The sequence below is a fragment of the Colius striatus genome, chromosome 16 (genome assembly GCF_028858725.1).
Source record: "Colius striatus isolate bColStr4 chromosome 16, bColStr4.1.hap1, whole genome shotgun sequence".
Classification (NCBI taxonomy): Eukaryota; Metazoa; Chordata; class Aves; order Coliiformes; family Coliidae; genus Colius; species Colius striatus.
Window position 1 is genome coordinate 8,973,382 of NC_084774.1, and position 19,534 is coordinate 8,992,915.

Consider the following 19,534-nt stretch of genomic DNA (forward strand, 5'->3'; position numbering starts at 1 on the left):
AAGGTGCTGCATTCCAGCATGCAATCCTGGATCCATGTGCTCAGTGACACAGCCCAGCTGCCCTCACGCCCTGACCCACACAGGAGGGAACTCACTGTGTTCCCTCACTAGATACAAATGCAGAGCTGCATGCAGTGTAGCAGAAAAGTTCTTTCACAATGACAAATGATATATTTGCTCAGAGCTTAACTAACACCCCTTAGTTATGGGAGCAAAGAGGACAGAGTGGTCACCAGTGCCAGGAGCAACCAAGACGAGTGAGGAGCAACATCTGTTGTTTCAGCAAGAGAAGTTCCAAGAAGTAAGCTTTATTGCATACTGATTGCTCCCTGCCTAGAGGTTCAGCTTTCACCCTAGAAAGATCCCAGAGAGGCCTCAATTCAGTCCAGGTACAGAAGATACCAATGGTTCTTAGGATGTGGGAGCCTGGCAGTGCTTCTGGAGTTGTCCATCACCGACACTCACTTTCAACAGCTCTGCACTGTCAGCTGCTGCCTTCCCCACAGGTAAAAGTCACACATCAATGTTCAGGCTGAAACACTGAGTTCTAAGCAAAGCCGTCTCTCCCAGTTATACAAACAGCAGTGTTAACAGGGCCAGTAACACCCCCTCTAGTAACCATGGGGCTGGAGCAGCAAGGTGTCTTCTCATTTAGAAGGGCCAGCCGTTCCCTAGGCTCTCCCTCCCCTCTCACATTCACCTACACAGAATCTTCAGGAGTTCCTTCATGGCACTGGCCTCTGGCCTGTAAAGACTTACAAATCAAGGATCACAAAGTCAGGCTGCAAGAAGTGAAGTCCTTTGGCTCTGCAGTGATGTGGAGGCTGCCACTCGCTCTGTGCTCTCAGACTGGTGGTGGAATACTTACTGCAGGAGATTCCCACCCCCCACCCTGCTGGAATCCTCTGCTCAAGTGTTTTAGACATGGAGAAAGAGAATGTTTGTCTCCACATTTAGGAAAGAAGCAGCTGCAACAGGAATCCAGTGGATCACCTTCTTTACAGGGAACACAAAGCAGAGTGGGAAAGGCCTGTCCGCTGCCGGGCCGCCTCCCGCTCCCTTACGTGATGTCCTTCTTCCTGGGGGGCCGGTGGATGTTCCTCACCACACACTTCACCATCCACTCAATGCCCTCGTTCACTCCTTTCCTAAGGAAAGCAACAGGCAAAAGGTTAAAAACACCCCAAAGCCATCAACCAAGCAAGAACAAAGCCCAAGGTCCGTGCTGTCCCTAAGTGAGCCCTTTACAGCGCAGGGAAGGCTCCTGCCCGGCGGGGACTGGCGGCCTTTACTGTGACACTTTCTCACACAGGCAAACAAGGAGGATCTAGTTTCTTTTTCCTCAGTATGTAGACTCCAGCCTTTATTTTTCTGGTGTCTGCACAAGCCTACACACAATTAAGCTTGTCATCAGCTCTGGAAAGCTTGGGATGAGCAAGCACCAAAGCACTCGACAGCTGATTTGAGGTTATTTTGCCACAAGCCTCATGCTTGTTGTATCAGATCTTCCACTCCTGGCTTCAACTCCTTGTAGTCATCTGTGCTGGGGCTGCCAAGTCACCTCCCTGCCCTGCACAGCTCCCCAGCCAGGACCTCCACAATTCATATGTTGTTTTTCTTTGAGTGCAAACTCAGGCTGAAAGTTTGAAAGGAAATTCCACAGAGATCAACAGGACAAAAGCCACAACCACTGAGAAGGTCCCATTTCACCCCAGTATTATCTAACACTTCTCTTCCAGTCACTGCTTAACCACTGCCCATCATCTTGTGGGCTTTCAGCTGCTTAATGGCATTTGATTCCACACAATGGAAACAATGTTGTTGTCATGGTTTAAGAAGCTTTTCTTCTTCTTTGCAGCAGCTTGCACAAGATACCAGCTGGTCAGGAGACTGGAGCATCTTCCTTATGAGCAAAGGCTGTGGGACTTGGGGCTGTTCAGTCTGGAGGAGACTGAGGGGGGAGCTCATTAATATTGACCAGTATCTAACTGGTGGGTGTCAGGAGGTTGGGGCAGCACTGATTTCTGTTGTATCCAGTGACAGGACAAGGGGTGATGGAAAGAAACTGGAACACAAAAAGCTCCCTTGCAGGGGTAAACAACTCCTCCAGCACTGCTCTGCCTGTGTGATGCCCAGCTGTTCAGCCCCATGCCCACACTTACCCTGTGAGGGCAGAGCAGGCCTGTGTCAGGCAGTCTCTCTTCCCAATTTTGTTAATGCAGTCACTGAACGCTGTCTTGATGTCAGGGATTGACAGGCAAGTCTGCAAAGGAAACCAAAAGAGAGCTTGCTCTCCATGCTGCAAGAGATGGTGACTTTCCTCCCAGGATGAGTCCCTTCATGTGCACCTGCTTCAGCCAGGTTAACCCTCCTCAGCCACTAGCTCAGCAAAGTCACTTCCTTCCCTTCCAAAGAGCATATCCTTTCATCACAGAGTGCTGCTTGCCTGACACAAATCACAGCACCACCGCACAAGTTGTACCCTTACAGACACCACAAAAGCAAACCTGCCCTATTAAAGCCTAGGCTTGCACCTTCCTCCTTCAGCACAGGAATCAGGTACAAGAAAACCCATCAGCCTTTAAATCCTTTGCTGATCTGGTTGCTCACCTTTTCCTCAGAAGGCTTAGACAAGCCATTTAAGCACTTCAGCTGGCCATGAGCCCAATTTTCTTCCTCGCTCTGCAAAGACATTTTGGACCTTCACTGAGGCTCAAATAAAGGTTTTGGGCAAAGGTTTACTCAAATGCCAAACCAGAGCCTTGTGAGTCTTGAGGATCAGCCCAAGGGGACACTCAGAACAGATGACCTCCAAAGAGGAATTCAGTCTTCTACAAGTCTGGCCCTTGACTTGGCAGGAAGATGGAAATTCAGGATCCTAGCTGTCCTTTCCACAAAATGCTGGTTCTGGAGCAATTAAGCACAGGAAGCTACAGAGGGGTTAACCATGTGACAGACAAGCAGGTTTCAGTGCTTACAAATAAGAAGAGTTCCTAAGAAATGGTTGAAGAGGAATTTCGTGACACCCAGTTCACCCAGTGCCCTTGAATCCCAACTTGTGATTTTCCACTGCAGAGGGACTTAGAATCCATGGGTTGTGCAACTGTTGATGACTGTACTTTCTTATGACCTAAGCTGCATTGCAAGCTTGCAGTTTCAATCAGTGACCTGGAAAGTGTATCCAGAAATGTCACTCACTTCTCTGCACCAAAGCCTTAACAACTTCTCCAAGATTTCTGCCAATGGCAAACCTGCAGTTCATGAAGATGAGCTGTCAGCCCCAGGAGAAATGGGTAAAAATCCAAATCAAAGGCTAACTTTGGAGGGAGTCAGACTGGAGGTGGGAGTTGGAATTCATACCAGTAGGCCTGGAAGATGGGCAAGAGATTACTACCAACCAAACATCCTCCAGCTGCAACTGCCTCTTGAGTTAAGCCAAAGCTCTGGACAAGTCAGTCACCCAACAGCTGGGAGGGAAGAGAAGCTGCCTCTCAGTCATTTCAGCTATTTTTCCTGTCATTCCTTTTAATTCTTTCTTCCAGTAACTGAGACTTGGCAAGAGGAGAGTTAAATCCCAAGGCAGCTGAAACTGTGTGAATGGTCCTTGACATCCCACTATCACCATTCCTCCTTTTCTGAGTGGTGGTGTCCTTTTGAAAACTGAACCTGAGAGATGGTGCTCATGGTGGGAAACAACAACCCAGAGCACAGCCACACAGTCCATTATTTCTACTGGCACAGGCCTGTCCACAGAAACTGGGCAATGGATGTCCCCAAACCCACCAGGGGAGCAGGGCACCTGCACACAGTGGCACAGGGGATCCCTCTCCATCACCTGCCCACCTTTGAGAAGCCCACTCTTTCCAGTGCAGCTTACAATTTCTGTAGCTGTCTCCCCCTTCAGCTTAATCCATTATCATCACTTCCCCTTGTCACCCTCTGCTTTGATTGTAGCCTGACTTCCACAAAGCTGCCTGGTGGTGCTCTCCACACAGAGCTGCAGGAGAGTTTGTGCTCCCCAGGAGACTCTGCACATTGCCCACAGCAGGATGTCACTGCATCACATCTGCTCTGAAGCACAGTAACACAGCCAAAGGGATAACACCCCTAACTCATCAGTTCAGACAGGCCTTGTTTAGTGGTCAAGGGGAAGCCCTGAGCCTCAGCAGAGGATGAGGCAGATTACCCACCACTCCAAACAGGAGCATCTGAGCTTCTCGTGCTTGGGACAAAATGTCATCTGTGGCTTCCAAGTTCCTCTCTTTTCCACCTCCCCAAGTGCACTTCAGTTGTTTACAGATGTGTTTTGTTTCTCAACTGAAATCACACAAACCAACAGCAGACTAGGGAAGCTGGATCTGTGATCCCATGCAGTGAACCATTACAACAACCAAATCCACAGCTGACCTTTCTGCAGTGATGTTAACTCCACCACGCACTTCACATGAAGCTCACATCACTTGGGCAATCACATTTGTAACTCAATTTCCCCAAAAGAATGGACTGTTAAAAAACCATCTTTTCATGAAGGTTCTTCAGTGTAGCCAGGACTGACCTGCCTGCACAACCAAATTCCTTTTATGAAGGGTTCAGAGCAGCATTACCCAAATTCAGGCTCAGGAAACCTCTCAAGGAGCAAGGCTCCCTTGCTGAAGGCACCTGCAGAAAAGCTCTTGCAGGTAAAGATGTTGCATTATAGAGTCTTTATTCAGCTGCCAAATGCCCTGCAGGAAAGTCAATGCTGCTGCTGGGCTTCCTATCAGGATCAAACATGAAGTACCAGGCTCTTCAGCTATCTCCCATGGAATCCATCAGGGAATGGGACATCAGAAGGTGGACAGTCCGAGTAAAACCATGTAATAAACACTCTGGCCAACCCCTGCTATCATGTTAAAGCTTATTTTAAAGGACACTTCATTGTGTTTACATCCAAAGCCATTTCACAGGGAAGCTGTGGTACTGCTGCAAAGGGAACTCAGCCTGCAGGAAGCCTGTTTTCTAACAACTGTGAGGAAAACAGGTAACACAGATACTTCAAACAAATGCTGCTGCTCACGACTCCTCTTGTTTCCCAGAGACACCAGGAGGCTTTTCAACCTTCTGGAAATGTCAAAGTACACTTCCCAAATCTAACTCAAGATGAGGAAGGCAGCACTTCCCCCCAGAGCCATCGTGGGCTATTTCTGCAGCTCAGTTCTCCCAGTGTCTTTACTAGTGTTCCACAATGAGCCCTCTACCCTCAAGGTTTAGGAGTTCTTGGCATAGCTCAGGCAGACCTTTGACAAACCTTTGAGCAGCTGCATCCACATCAAAAAGGTAAACAGGAATTCTTACTTTGCAGCTTTTTCTGCAGTCAACAGCAGGTAAAGCCAAGCTGCCCAGTATAGTCAGAGGTGGCATTCTGACTTGCAAGGGAGTCCATGTGAATTCCCTATTAGACATTTAATTCCCCTGCAAAGCAGCTGCTCCTTGAAAAACAAAACCTCCTCCCACAACACATACTTGACCCAGTTTAATTGATCACAAAAGGCTCCAGTTTTGAAGCCCCTGCTGAACACAGGGCATTCTCCTGGCACAAAAATGAATCAGCCACAGTTTGTCATGACATTAGGAGTGATTTGCAGTCCATGAGTGTATTTCAGCTCCTGATTCAGCCATGACCCTGCTGAGTGGATGCAATGTATCCTTGGGGAGTGGTGCCTACTAACAGCACAATTCTTTTCTACAAGGAATCAGGGCAAAACAATCCAAACACCTGATGTAGTTCCAGGGGTTGAGTCAGAACTTTTGGAGCTTCCTGGGAGGAATGTAAACTAAAGGGAAAAATATAATCCAAGCCAGATGTACTGTTTCTGATCCACTTCACCCCAAAGTCCTCTGGAGGTCTTTAAAGATGTAATTGTGGCCGATTAATTTCATCCACACATACCAGGGAGGTTAAAGTACCACTTCAAGTCCTCACTGTGATCCATGTTAACGACAGAGGAATGTGGGTGAGAATTCTCCAGCTACAGATAATCATCTGGGGACTCAGAGGAGAAAAATCTCTCCCAATTATAATGCTCTAATGCTGAATAATCTTCCAGAGGTCTTCATGTCTGCCAGATGAGTGGAAGAGAAACAAGGCTCTAGATATTGCTTGAGTGAACCTGAATAATGACTGAGAAATAAGCTACAGTCCCCTTAATGTTTTGTTACCAGCACTGATGGCTCCTTGCTCTGTGTCCATTCCCAAGATCCCACTCTAGGGGTAAACCTCTAAGTAAATGCAGGTTATTTCTTAAGAACAAGTTTACCTCCAGATTAGCTTTGCTAATCTCTTGTCAGAGTTCTATCACTGCATAAAGGCACTAAATCTCTGGGGTTCCTCTTGGACCCTCCAGGAGCAAGGAGTCAGTCACAGTGTTTTATCCTGAGAGCCTGCTCCAAATTAGCTCTCTCTGGTTGTGTAAGGAAGTCCCCTTGCTCAGTCAGTCTGCTTTAACCTGGCCAGGGTGTTTGCTGTATGTTTGCAGTATGCTTCTTAGCCAAATAAACAGATCCATAAGCAAAACTGGAACAGCTTTTCAAGTCACTGCATGTAGTTGAACTCTCACAAGCTCCTTGGAGTGCTGCATGGAAATATGAGTGTGAATACTCTGGTTTCCACTCAGAAGTGACACTCATTTTCCCCAGATACCAGAGACAACAGCAATGCCAAACCCACACATCAGGAGTTCTGCCTCAGCCTCACTCTGCCCTTGAAGCACAACTACATTGCTTTTATTTCTGTGACTAGATAGTGGGACTATTCTCCACAAAATCTCTGTACACATGAAGTGTGGCCAAACCCCCCTTTAAAACCAAAGGTCTTTCTGTAGAAGCCTTGAGCATTTCCCACAAGTGTGCTGACCGACAGAGGTGTAAAGTCCGGAGGAAGAAGCCGGGAAGTATTTGCATTACTTCGAAACCGAAACTCAGCCCAGCTGCCAGGGCTGGCACTCCAGACCCTACTGAATGCCTCTGGCTCCATCTAGAGCTGGATGGCTCGAAGTGCAGCGTCGGAATCCAGGTACAGCACGCCGAAAGGAGGAAAACATGGAAAATACCACGGACACTTCAGGAACTCTCTTCCCTGTATTCTGTGGTGGAGGGGATGGGGACTGCCCTGGGTGAAATACCTGAAAAGTCATACTGTAGTGCCCACTAACTTGTCAAATCCAAACCAAGGGGGTTGCAGTTCTGGATGTGCTAGGAAGAGTTCACAGCACAGCACCAAGAAGCAGCATTCCTCACCATTCCCTGCTGTCACTGCTGGAATGCTCGAGCACAACCAACCTTTCATTGAATAGATCTGATATGGTGATGGGAAAAGAGTGATGCTGCTTCACATCCACTTGTTGTGCTCTTTCCAGGTAACAGCAGAGCACTATAAACAAAATGCACTAAACATTGTTGAATAAGCAGGATAAAACAGTAATGAGATACCAAGTGATGGTACAAGACAGACCAACCATAGCTATGTGGCCTGTTCTGTTTACATAAAGACTTCAAGAGCTGAGATGTGTCTGCAGTGAGCTCTTTATGTCCTTTCCCAGTGGCATAAATGGAGGATAAAGGGAAAAATTAACACTAAATTCAAAGCAATTCTTTCCAGCAGTGGGAAATCGACGTGGGATCAGTCCAGGAATGTGAAACAAATGTAATGTGCCTGCAGAGCTCACCTTGCCAGGGCTTATTTGCTCACTTAAGAAGTAATGCTGCAGTCATCTTACCTCTACATCCTGCTTGTTGGCTAACACCAGAATGGGAACCCCTTCCAGAGCTTCACTGGTAATCATCTTCTCTATAAAGCACCGAAATAGAAGCAGAGGTTTAGCCAGATCTGGAAGATGTAGCCTGACACAGACTATCTGGACACAGCCATGAAGCAAGAGGCTCCTTCTTGCACTGGTTTCATTTGATACAACCTTTGCAGTCTCTTTTATTGACAGAAGGTTTTTTTCCAGCTCCAAACTTCATTTTGATCAACAAACACATTACTGAGAGTTAATGAGGTGATGAGTATAGAATAAGGAACAAAAATGTCCAAAAATCATTAGCATAAGCACAGAGAGTCAAGGTCATTAGAGGCAACAAAAGAACACCCTGTGTTGCAGACAGGCAGACTTCAGCAGTAAGCACAAAAGCATCAGAGCTGTGTCATCAACAGGTCACACAGCTTACTTCAAGGTCACAGGAACAGATATCATAGAGTGACAGCATGGGAGGGTTGGAAGGGACCTTTAGAGCTCATCCAGTCCAACCCCCCAGCTAAAGCAACTCCCACCTAGATCAGGTCACACAGGGACGTGTCCAGGTGGGTTCTGAAGCCCTCCAGAGCAGCACCCTCCACACCCTCCCTGGGCAGCCTGGGCCAGGGCTCCCTCACCTCAACAGTCAAATAGTTTATCCTTATGTTTAAATGGGACTTTCTGTGTTCCAGAAAGAACTGTGCCACAATGCATCACGAGATCCCAGCCCAGGGAAAAAGACAACATACTCACCAAAAGCTCTTTTGGATTCTGAGAGCCTCTCCTCATCAGTGGAGTCAATAACATAGATCACTCCATGGGACTCAGCATAATACTGAAAGGATAACACAGACATTGGGGTATTTATCTGCCAGGAACATTTGTCCCTCTTCCTGATTTTTTTATCCTTCTTCCTGATGTGTTTCTTGTTTGATTTGGTGAAATTCTGCTACAGGTGGAAGAGACCAAACAGTTGGAGTCAGCTGATTCCACAGCACATGTCTGGAGAGAACAGTGGCACACCCCATGTGTTGCCTGCTCTATTTACAGGCCTACAGAACACAACAGGTGAAAGAGCTCATCTGTCCCCAAAAAGCTCATCTGTCCCCAAAAAGCTTGTCTCTACTGGCCCAGCCCTCAGATACAGCTGGTAACTGCTGCCTGGAACCACTAATGCAAACATGAAGCGTGATGGTCGTTACTCTCACACAAGCCAAGCTGAATCTCTGGAGAAGGGTTGATGCTAAACACTAGGGTTACCAACAGGCCTGGATGACTATTGATCACACTGCTTCAGCTCTAAAAGAGGCAAAAACAGTTGTAAAGGACAAATAAACCCCCAACCTTGTCCCAAAGAGCCTGGAGTTCCTCCTGTCCACCGAGATCCCAGAACATGAGCCGAGCTTTGCCAACGTCAATTGTGCCAACTGCAGGGAAAGAAGAAAAGGACAAACCAGTGAGAAACCAAAAGCTCTTCTCCAAAGCACCAACACCTGCATCCCCCTAATCTGGGGTACAACAGTCTTCTAGAGGAACTGATCATACACATAGGCTGCTTTCAACAACAGAGTGTGGAGGCTCCTTCTCTAGAGGGCTTCAAAAGCCACCTGGACACGTTCCTGTGTGACCTGATCTAGGTGGGAGCTGCTGTGGCAGGGAGCTGGACTGGATGAGCTCTAAAGGTCCCTTCTAAGCCCTGCCATTCTGTGATAATACCAGACAGAGCTGTGTCAGTGCAAAAAGCAACAGAATCAGACCAGCTCCAGGGAAACCCAGCCTAACCTCTGAGCTAGAGCACTGAACTACGTGGTCATTTAAGACTTCAGGGGTTTTTCCCCCTCCATGAGCTCAGAAAGCCTGTTTTATTCTCTTACAAAAAGACACAGGGAGCTGGGAGATGCCATCTCTACTTCCAGGAAGTCTTCTACCCAACCAAGAACCATCTGGTTGCCTGACCCTGCAGGTAAGAGCTGACAAAACTCCAAACTTACTGTTTAAGCCCACAGTGGTTGTGATTTTGGACAAACTCATCCCTTTGTAGTTCTTGTTAAATCGAGTTTTAGTTTGTTCAAGGAAGGTCTGAAAAGGAACAAGAAAGAAGTATTTCCTCTCAAGTATTTCTACTGACTGGGGGAATCCTAACCCAGAGCTGCCTTCTCATTTCTGCTCCAACAGATACTGCCCTACCTAACCTTGGAACAAACTGCTCTTGTTCCCTATTTTAGCAAGGCAAGAAGGGATCACAGGTGATTATGAGATTACCAAAAGCTTCACCAAAGCTTCACCCACATCCCTGAAAGCTTCTGCTAAACTTAAATAAGAGGGGAAAAAGTCTTTCCTGTGACATCACTAAAACATCTCAATACAGCTGAGGAAATATTACCCCATCTGTGGGAAGCTTTCTAGCTGGAGGATGTTTGGAATCATGTGTGCCCTCCACACAGTTGGGAATGAAACAGCACTTACAGTTTTACCAGCATTGTCCAACCCAAGGATCAAGATGCAGTACTCATCCCTCTGGAACATGTACTTATAGAGCCCGGACAGCAGAGTGTACATCCTGCTCCTGCAACAGGCACCAGGAAATCCTTAACCAAAGGGCCATTTCCACAAGCCTCTCATTCCACAATGTGTGACACCAGAGAAATAAATGACTTGATTCCTTTTCTCAGTAACTCTGGGATTTAGGCAATCCCAGGACAAATCACAGATTCAAGAGAGATGATGCAAATAGCTCAAAAAAGTGAGTCATATGAAAAAAGGGTACATGGGAGTCACAGAAACACACAGAGCAGCTATTTTAAGCAATACAGGGCCACCCCCTCCTCCTTGTTCTCAATCCATATAATGGGATCACGGGATCTTTAACAGTTGAACTGTGTGCAGTGTACCTTAAAGGTGCATAAACCCCACTACTTATCTCCATTTAAGCCTTATCCAGCAATAATCTTCTGTTAGAGTATCCCCCATACAAGTACTTTGCCCTCTTACAATGAGAGCTAAGTCACTGAGCCCCAAGCACAGGTCTAAGCTCAGACCAAGCCTGAGAACACCTGCAGAAGCCCACAAGGGGTTTTTTTGTGTTGTTGACTTTGCACAAACAAGGCAGAGATCTGCTGAGATGCAGGAAGTATTGATACCAGGAGCCACCGCTGACCCACACAGCACTGCAACACCTCTTTTGTTTAAATACAGACTAAGGGAACCTCGAGGCAAAGACTCGGAGAAGCAACCACCCTCCAGCAAGGGTGCAGTGAAGGGAAAGTCGCTTTGAAGTCAAACAACGTTACCTAAAGGGGAAAAACCCAAGTGCTGCAGATCAGAAGGGAGTTATCAGTCTGGGGCTGTCAGCGTGAGGACAGGAACCCTCGGGGCGCGGGGGCATCCCCTCCCCGGGCCCGGCCGAGCCAGGGAGACCACTTCGCCACCTCCGGGACGGCATCGAGGCCGCTGCCTGAGGACAAACCCCTCCTCGGGAGAGCAACCGATCCCAAGCGTGACCAACTGCCGTCCCGCTCCCGTTAGCGCCGGGAGAGCCGCGGGCTCCTTGCCGGGCCGCAGCCGCGCAGGTGAGCGCGGTTTAACGGCCCCTCACCTCACAGGCCCCCCGCGGCCAAGGGGCACCGCGCAGGCCCACCCCAGGCCCAGCCGAGCCCCGCGGGACCTCGCCGCCGCTCTCCCCGTCCCCCGAGCGTAGAAAGCGGAGGGCAAGAACCCGACAGCGCGCAGCCCCTCACCAGGTACCGGAGACACCTCCCGCCGCCCCGCTCCTCAGCGCGCCCCGGCCGCCCCGGCAGCCGCCGCCATTGCGCGCGCGGCACTCTGGGAAGTGTAGTCCCGGCTGCGAAGGGGGCGGGCCGGGGACTGCAACTCCCAGGATGCTCAGCGCCACCGGGGGAGCGAGTGCGCAAGCGCAGCCGGGCGGTGGTCACGAGGCTCAGAAGCCGGAAGTTGCTGCTGGAATGAGGGAGGTGAGGCCGGAAGTTGCCGGGGTGTCATGGCGGCGGCGCAGTCGGGGAAGGGGGAGCTGAGGGGTAAGTGAGGCTGAGGCTGAGGCCGAGGCCGGGTTGGGTTGGGGTGAGTTGGGGTGTTGCTGTCAGCCCTGTGGCTGAGGGGTCCGGTCGCGGGAGCGCGCGGTGCCATTGCGTGCGCGCGGTGGGCTGGGACGGGCGCCGTGGCGGGGCAGGGAAGGGCCTGGGCCTCTCCTCAGCCTCTCTCATGGCTTTTCGCCGCCTGTTTGTTGCAGGAGCGTCGGGCTGGTGACGGCCGAGGGAAGAAACGGGACGGCGGGGTAGATGGGAGCGTCTGTGGCCGAGGGCTCGTTATCCAATGGGCCGCTGCTCATTCTCTTGGAGCATGTTGTGAGCCCCCGGGGAGGACGCAGTTAAACGCGCCCGTCTTCTGCCCACAATGGATGAAGAAAGCCTGGAAACGGCCATTCAGAACTACAGCGCCCAGCTGCAGCAAGTGGAGCTGGCTCTAGGGGCAGGCCTGGACCCGTCACAGCACTCAGACCTGATTCAGCTGCAGGGGGATTTAAAGCAGCTGATAGAACTAACCGAGTCAAGCCTGGTGTCTGTTAAAAAGAGCAAACTCTTTGCTACTTTAGATACAGATGCTTCCTCCTCCTCCTCCCCAGCAGGTCTGTTGGAGCAGGACACCAAGGCAGAGAGTTCTGCCCAAGATGACGAGTATGCTGCCTTTAAGGAAGCCATTGCTGAGCTTGGCACTGAGGAGAAGGCCTCAGCTAATGCCAAGGAGGGGTCAGCAGAGAGAGAGGAAGAAACTGCTGACAAAAATGAGTCAAAGTACAGCGAAGAGGAGGAGGAGTCTGAGAGAGAGGAGGAGGAACTGAGTGGGATGAAGGTTAAAGCCCCCTACTACAGTTCTTGGGGGACCTTGGAGTACCACAATGCCATGATTGTGGGGACTGAGGAGCTGGAAGATGGCAGTGCAGGAGTCAGGGTGCTGTATCTGTATCCCACCCACAAGTCCCTGAAGCCCTGCCCCTTCTTCTTGGATGACAAATGCAGATTTAAAGAGAACTGTCGGTAAAGAAAAAGGGCTGGGAGAGGGTTTGTGTCCTTCCTGGCACTCAGGGCCTTCTGCAGGGCCAAAACACCTCCTCTGGAAGTGCCACCTTGGGCTTTTGTAGCCAGTGAAGTGTTCCCACAGTGAGGTGTGCCCTTGTGCTTGTGCTGTTGGAACATTTGGCTGTTCCCTTTAGCTGAAGTGACAAAGCCCAGGGAGAGCTGCAGAGCTCGTGTGTAACCCAGCAAGTGGCTCAGTAACCCACTGTGTGTGTCCAGATGAACCACCAAAGCTTGCCTGGTGATGTTCCACACATCCCAGTGGCCTGGAGAGGCTGGAGCCATCTCTGGAGAGCTCCATCCCCTCCGTGGCTGGGTTGGATGTGCTGTCAGCAGGAGGCTCCCTGCAGACCTGCCTGTGCCTCGTCCTCTTCAGCCTCAGAGCACCTGGGAGCTCTTTTTTACTGGCTGTGGCAATAGCTGGGAGAGCTTCACTCCCTGGGATGGGATGCAATCCTTGGTGCATGATCCAAATGCTGGGCTTGGGATGGAAAATGAGACAAGCCCTGGGAGAGCTACCACACTTTGGGGTAAAGCTTGGTCCCTGCTGGCAGCTCCTTTGTGTTTCCCTGAAGGGAGGGTAGGAAGGAAGGGAGTTTTTATTGAAGCCCTGCTCCAATGAGGTAGAGATAATCCATCTTCTGCCTTCCCTGGCAGGTTTTCCCATGGTCAGGTGGTCTCTGTGGAGGAGCTTCAGCCCTTTCAGGAGCCCAACCTGAGCACGCTGGGGGTGGGCTCAGCCTGTCTGGCCAAGCACAGCGATGGCATCTGGTACACAGCCAAAATCACTGGTGAGTCCTGGGGCTCCTCAGCCTGGAGAGGAGAAAGCTCAGAGGGGGCCTTTATCAGTGCTCATCAGTCCCTAAAGGTTGGGTGGCAAGAGGATGAGATCAGTCTTTTTTCTGTGGTGCCCAGTGCCAGGCCAAAGGGGAACAGGCACAGGCTGGAGCACAGGCAGTGCCCCTGGCCCAGGAGGAGAAAGTCCTTTGGTGCTGAGGCGAGGGAGCCCTGAACCAGGCTGCCCAGGGAGGGTGTGGAGGCTCCTCAGGAGGTTCCCAAACCCCCGTGGACACATTCCTGTGCCCCCTGAGCCAGGGGAACCTGCTGCAGCAGGGAGTTGGGCTGGATAATCCCTTGCACCCCCCACCCCGCTCTGTGGTGGAGCTTTGCCAGGGGTCTGTGTGGAAGATGAAGATGTAAAACCAGGCAGCTGCAGCCCTGAGCTGAAAATGTTGAGCCAACTCTGTGAGTTTTGCCAGGTTTGAGAAGGGAATGGACTGGGAAAGAGGAGAGAGACAGAGAGCAGGAGTGTGGGGAGGAAATGGCTGAGAAGTGCAGTGAGAGGGACGAGTCAGGTGCTGCAGGAATCCAGCTGCAGCAGGCAACTGCAGCAACCTGCTCTTGTGTAAACAAAAGCCCTGCCCATCAGCTGCAGGAGCAGGCTGCCCCAGGCCCGGGAGGGTGGGCTTTAGTCTCCATCTTTCTGTGACTGTCAGTTCAGAGGAGACACAGCCCAGCTTCCCTTTGGTTACATTTCTCAGCAGCACATCTTTCTTCCTAGTTTAGAAATGAACCTGCAAGCATCCCCACAGCCCTTGTGGAAGTGGCTTTGCCTTGCCTCATTGTAGCTTTGCATTTCATTCTCCCTCCCAGACAGAATGTAAAGCACAAAGAGAAACCAGAACTCGTTAGAGCCCAGGTTCCTCAGGCCTTCCCCCTCTCTTGTGTGCTTCCACTGGAGCCAGCTGTGCTTTGGAAAGCCCTCTACTAGGTGTGTGTTGGGAGATTTCCTCCAGCTCTGCCTTGTTTTCCCTCTGCAGATGTGGACAGTGGTTACTACACTGTGCAGTTTGATTCCCTGCTGCTGAAGGAGGCTGTTGTGGAAGCAGACAGTGTCATCCCCCCGCTGCGGGGCGACGACGGCGCCCAGGCTGAGCACTCTGACACAGACAGTGTGGATGACTCTGGTTATGCTAAAGGTAAGAGAGTGGGGAGGGGGTGAGCAAAGGGGATCTGGCTCTGCCTTTCTCAGAGATCCACTGGATTACCCTCCTGGAGCTTTCCCTGGTAGCCTCTCACCTCTGATGGAGCAGTAGCTGGTCTCTTGCTGTGTTGCTGAAGGATACCAGCCAGTAACTGTTGTGTTACAACTGCAAACTCAACTCCTGATGCAAATGACTGAGCTAAGGAAGGCTGGAGGTTTCCATGGGAACTTCTACCACATGAAAGGAGAGGAGGTGATATTTCAGAGCCAGGTTCCAAGCTCTGGTTCTGGTTCTTATGTGGCTGAGTTGGGAGATTTCCTCACCTCTGAGTATCTCTGTGACACCAGAGTCACGAGGCCTCAGTGACTGGGGGGGTTTGGTCCTTCCAGGGCCCCACTCAGGCTGCAGGTGCCCTGTTTTACTGTTGAAAGCTGACACAGAGAGAGCCCAGGTGACACCTCTGAGGTTACACAGACAGCACTGCCCCTGTGGGAGTGCCATAGTTCCATCCCTGGGACAAATCTCTGTCCTGGAGCTCTTCACATGTAGCTTAATAGAGATGATGGATCCTGCCGACACTGAATGAGCCTGGAGGAGCCTCAGGGCAGAGCCACGAGCTGGGGGCACACACTGCACAGTACACACCGTGCCCACTTGGACTCTGATAGTCTGTGGCACTCTGTGTCACCATCCTAGAAGGAAGCAAAGGAAATGCTCAAACCTGTGGGTGATTCTGCCTGGAACAGTGGGGTGAGATGTGCAGTGAGTCAAGGGAGAGCTCGCTGGAGTGCCTCACTGTGTGCCAGCAAGAGAGCTCAGCAAGGCTGAGGAGCAGCTGAAGCACTGCAGGGTGGGAGCAGCGTGTTGTCCCACCTCCTGAGGGCTTTTCATGCTGTGTGGGATGAAGGTTTGTTCCTGTGTTTGACTGATTCTTCTCTTGTGTGCCACAGTGATAGAATCGGGAGCCCCAGAGAACGGGGAGTGGGCTCCTGCCTGCAGTTCCTCCTTTGGTGGCTGGGAAGCTCACACCCGTGGCATCGGCTCCAAGCTGCTCCTTCAGATGGGCTACGAGCTTGGCAAAGGTAAGAGGAGAGGAGATCCCTGCTGAGGGCAGAGCCTGGCTTCCTGCATGGAGCCTAGTGATGGGAAACAAGCTGTTGGATGAAGCTGGAAGTGTTGAGGGCTGAAGGGTCTGTTAGATGGGGCCGAGGCTGCGTCACGGGTCAGAGCAGTGGCAGAAGGCAAGAAGGGAGAACTCAGTCCAGTCACCAGCCCTAGGATGGCAATGGCAAACAGCAGAGGCACTTGGAACCGTGGTCAAGTTCATGATTAAAGCCATGAGAACTGTTGCATGAGATGTTCAAAGGCTTTAGGCAGAAGGGAACTGATCTCTGAACCTTCTGATGTCTGTGCTAAATTGTCTCCTGGCTCTAAACACAGACTTCAAAGCCTGCTGAACTGGCTTCTCCCTACACAAATGGTGCTGAGCCTTGGGGGCTGGAGGAGGGCAGTCTGCTCCTTGCATTTATCTCTGGTTCTCCCAGAGGAACCAAACCAGTTTTAAGAAGAACCTGACTTGAGAAGCCGAGACTGTGAGGCTGGAGCTGCTGTCACAGGAACCGGCCTGACGGGTGGCCTTGGCCCTTCTCAGCCCCCGTCCTCTGCCCTCCCAGGCTCCTGTTGGAACTTCTGCCTCCACCTCAAGGGGAACCTTTGCTGCTCCCCTCGACTTGGAGGCTTGTTCCATCTCTTTGTAGCTCAGAAGCCTCTTTGCTTGTTCTAAGCTTGTGACCGTCACTCCGAGCGGCCGGGGGACAGTTCCTCACTTGCACTGATCTCTGTCTCCCCTCAAGGGTTGGGGAAGAACTGCCAGGGCAGAGTGGAGCCAGTGCAGGCCGTGGTGCTTCCTCGAGGGAAGTCCCTGGACCAGTGTGCTGAGGTGCTGCAGAGGAGGAGCCAGGGGAAGGTGCCCCTGGGCAGGGGCAGGAAGCGCCGTGCCAAGGGCAGTGCCGGCCCCCGGCAGCCGCCGCACAACGTGTTTGACTTTCTGAACGAGAAGCTGCGAGGGAAAGGCCGTGGGGAGGAGGCTGGAGGAGGGCTGGCACTGCCAGAGAGGAACAGCAAGGAGCTGTACCATGCCAGCAAGAGCACCAAGAGGGCTCTGAGCGTGCTGCTGTTGCAGACCACGGAGCAGATGGAGCAGACGCAGAGGGACATCTGTGGCATCCAGCAGGCCCTGACACGCCACGCTGGCAGGTGGGAAAACCTTCTCTCTGGGACTGCAGGAGGAGCTGAGAGTTCTTGGCACTCCTGGGAAGGGGTGGGCTTGAAATGAGGTGTAGGAGGAACAAGTGGAACATGTGGATGAGCCCCAAGGGGAAGGGGAGGAGGTGAGTGACTCCAGCAGGTGCTTCAGAGCAGCTTGGACACTGCCAGATGTGTCTGGGGGTGGAATTCAAGCTGTGAGGAAAAGGGGAGCTCTGAGGGAAGGTTCTGGAAGTCCTCTCCTCGTGCCCATCTCTGCAGCTGGGCTGCTGAGCACAGCAGGAGGGCATTTCCAGTCACTTGTGCTCATCCCCCAGGAAAGGGCAAACCCTCCAGGGCTGAGGATGGGCCTTTGATCTCCTGCAGGATGACGTGATGCTTTTTGCTTTCAGGCACAGCGTTGCTGCAGCTAAGCTGAAGGAGAAGCTGGCTAATGCTCACAGACAGCTGGGGCAGCTGCAGGCCCAGGAAGCCAGGCTGCAGCGGGAGCAGAAGAAGGCAGAGACACATAAGAAGATGACTGAGTTCTAGTCTCCAAGGAAGGCATTGGACAGCAGTCAGTGTCCTTCTGACCAGCCCCAGGGCTCGTGGTCTCAGAGCCTGAGTGAGCCATCCTGCTCCTCGGGCTCCCCAGCCTCAAAGCCTGGGCTGAACAGCAGCAGTTTCTAAACCTGGGTGTTTCTGAGCTCTGCTGGGAGGGGGAGGAGCACAGATCCCTCCAGCCCTGGAAGCACTCAGCCAGCCTGAGCCTGCTGCAAGAAATCCCATTCTCTGCTCTCTTGCTCACTCCTTCCCTGTTATCACTGGGGCAGCACCTCCATCCAGAGCCTGGAGCTGCTCAAGGGGTAACGTTTCTGGCTTTGAACCAGCCAAGGAGGGGCTCTGAAAGCCCCACATCCTGCTGTCAGCTGTGGCTTGTGTTTGCAGCCAGCTGCCAAGCAGGAAAGGTCCTGAGCACCTTGTGTCGAAGGCTTGTGCTGGGTGAGAGCAGCAGATGCAACGAGGCAGTTTGCTTCAGCTGCTCCCTGCCTTCTGGGTTTTGCTGTGGGATTTATCAGAGAACTCATTTTTCTGGGGGAGGGACCAGTTCTGTGTGATGAATAGAGAGAAAACTGTCAGTTTGGAGGTGGTTGGAGTGGCCTCAAGGATCAGGTTTCACCCCTTTGACTGTAAGAGGATCCCTGGGATGAGCTGCAGCCAAACTCATGGACCTGGCCCGGGAGGCTGCTGAGTGGAGGTGCCAAAGCTGGAGGGGAGTGAGAGCAGGGTGGTGGATTCTCAAACCTCTGAGCCAGGAACAGCTCCACAGGGGGAACCTTGGGACTTTTGCCATCAGTACTTGAGTTTCTCTGTGTTCAGTGCAGCCACCCAGGACAGGTGTCTCTAACCTCAGTCCAGGTCAGGGCAGAGCAGAGGTGAGGAGGGCTATGAGGAGCAGGACAGGGCAGCCCAGGAGGGCTGCACACCAGGGGTGTCATCTCCCCTCTGGTACACTCTGTAGTTGCATCAGACTCAGCTCCTGGCAGCACTTGGGCATTGTAGTTGCTTTTCTTTGTACAAAGGAATGGTTTGCAGGCTCATGCCAGTATCTTGAGGATCTTCATGTGAGAGATGGGTTTCCTTTTATTCTGCACATCATTCTTCTAATGGTTTTCTCCTTTTATCTCTTCCTAAGGAAACCACCAAAGCTGTGAAGCCTGGGCAGGGCTGCACACACTTGTAGGGTCAGGCTGCCAGATGTAAGGCTGAAGGAGATACCATCAGAGTTGCTCTAATTGTGTGGGCTCCAGCACTGCTGCAGGAAGCCCCAGAGAACGAGAGTGACAGCAAAAGTAACCCAGATGCCTTCAGGAACCCCGTGAGGGTGGCTGTGGCCTCTTGGGAAGCACTTGGGCCCTGCTGGGGGTGTGGAAGGGGCCAGGGGCCATCCCAAGCACTGCAGCAGCTCTTGGTTCTGGCCAGGTTGTCTGTACTCTCCTCATTGTCCTGATTCATGTTCTGCAGATGCCAGACTCAGCTCAGGGGGCTGCAATGGCCCCTCAGTGCCCTTCCCTCACAAGTGACTCCTTGTTCCCCACTCCCACTGGAGTGCTGAGTGGTCACAGGGATTAAGGTGCCTATGGGTGCTGGCTGAGCTGGGCAGGGGGAGTTTCTGGGGCTGCTTTTGTGCTCTGAGGCTATTTAGCATCATCATCTCTTTGAGAATTGGCTCTGTTAGCCCCTGGCCCAGCCAAGCCCTGCTCTGAGCCCTCCCTGGGATGCCACAGCCTCCCTTGGCAGACCCCTCTCAGTGGCTGCTGCCTCCCCCCAGTGACACTTCCCATCCCCAGTCAATAAAGTCGCTTTTTCTTTGTTCCCCTCTGCCCTTGTAAGGCATGGTTTGCTTACAGGGTGAGGATACTGTCCCTTGGGCCATCCTTTC

At 51.7% G+C, this 19,534-nt stretch overlaps 2 protein-coding genes across 4 annotated transcripts; one reads left to right on the forward strand and one right to left on the reverse strand.

The window, feature by feature from the left end:
- Positions 1 to 274: 274 nt before the first annotated feature.
- On the reverse strand, positions 275 to 11,604 carry ARFRP1 (ADP ribosylation factor related protein 1). Of its 3 annotated transcripts, none has more exons than XM_062008933.1 (8): positions 11,510 to 11,604; positions 10,239 to 10,338; positions 9,764 to 9,851; positions 9,117 to 9,199; positions 8,526 to 8,607; positions 7,755 to 7,825; positions 2,163 to 2,263; positions 275 to 1,148 (listed from the first exon to the last, which is right to left on the reverse strand). In XM_062008933.1, the coding sequence occupies exons 2-8, from the start codon at positions 10,329 to 10,331 to the stop codon at positions 1,061 to 1,063; spliced, it is 606 nt and encodes a 201-aa protein (XP_061864917.1). In that variant the 5' UTR covers positions 10,332 to 10,338; positions 11,510 to 11,604; the 3' UTR covers positions 275 to 1,060. The 3 variants fall into 3 exon arrangements, with proteins under 3 accessions (XP_061864917.1, XP_061864918.1, XP_061864919.1); XM_062008934.1 differs by lacking the exon at positions 11,510 to 11,604 and adding an exon at positions 11,063 to 11,081; XM_062008935.1 differs by lacking the exons at positions 275 to 1,148; positions 7,755 to 7,825.
- A 134-nt stretch (positions 11,605 to 11,738) lies between these two features.
- ZGPAT (zinc finger CCCH-type and G-patch domain containing) lies at positions 11,739 to 19,473 on the forward strand. The gene is made up of 7 exons (XM_062009063.1): positions 11,739 to 11,806; positions 12,019 to 12,823; positions 13,520 to 13,653; positions 14,683 to 14,841; positions 15,798 to 15,929; positions 16,701 to 17,103; positions 17,505 to 19,473. The coding sequence occupies exons 2-7, from the start codon at positions 12,183 to 12,185 to the stop codon at positions 17,641 to 17,643; spliced, it is 1,608 nt and encodes a 535-aa protein (XP_061865047.1). The 5' UTR covers positions 11,739 to 11,806; positions 12,019 to 12,182; the 3' UTR covers positions 17,644 to 19,473.
- Positions 19,474 to 19,534: the final 61 nt, after the last annotated feature.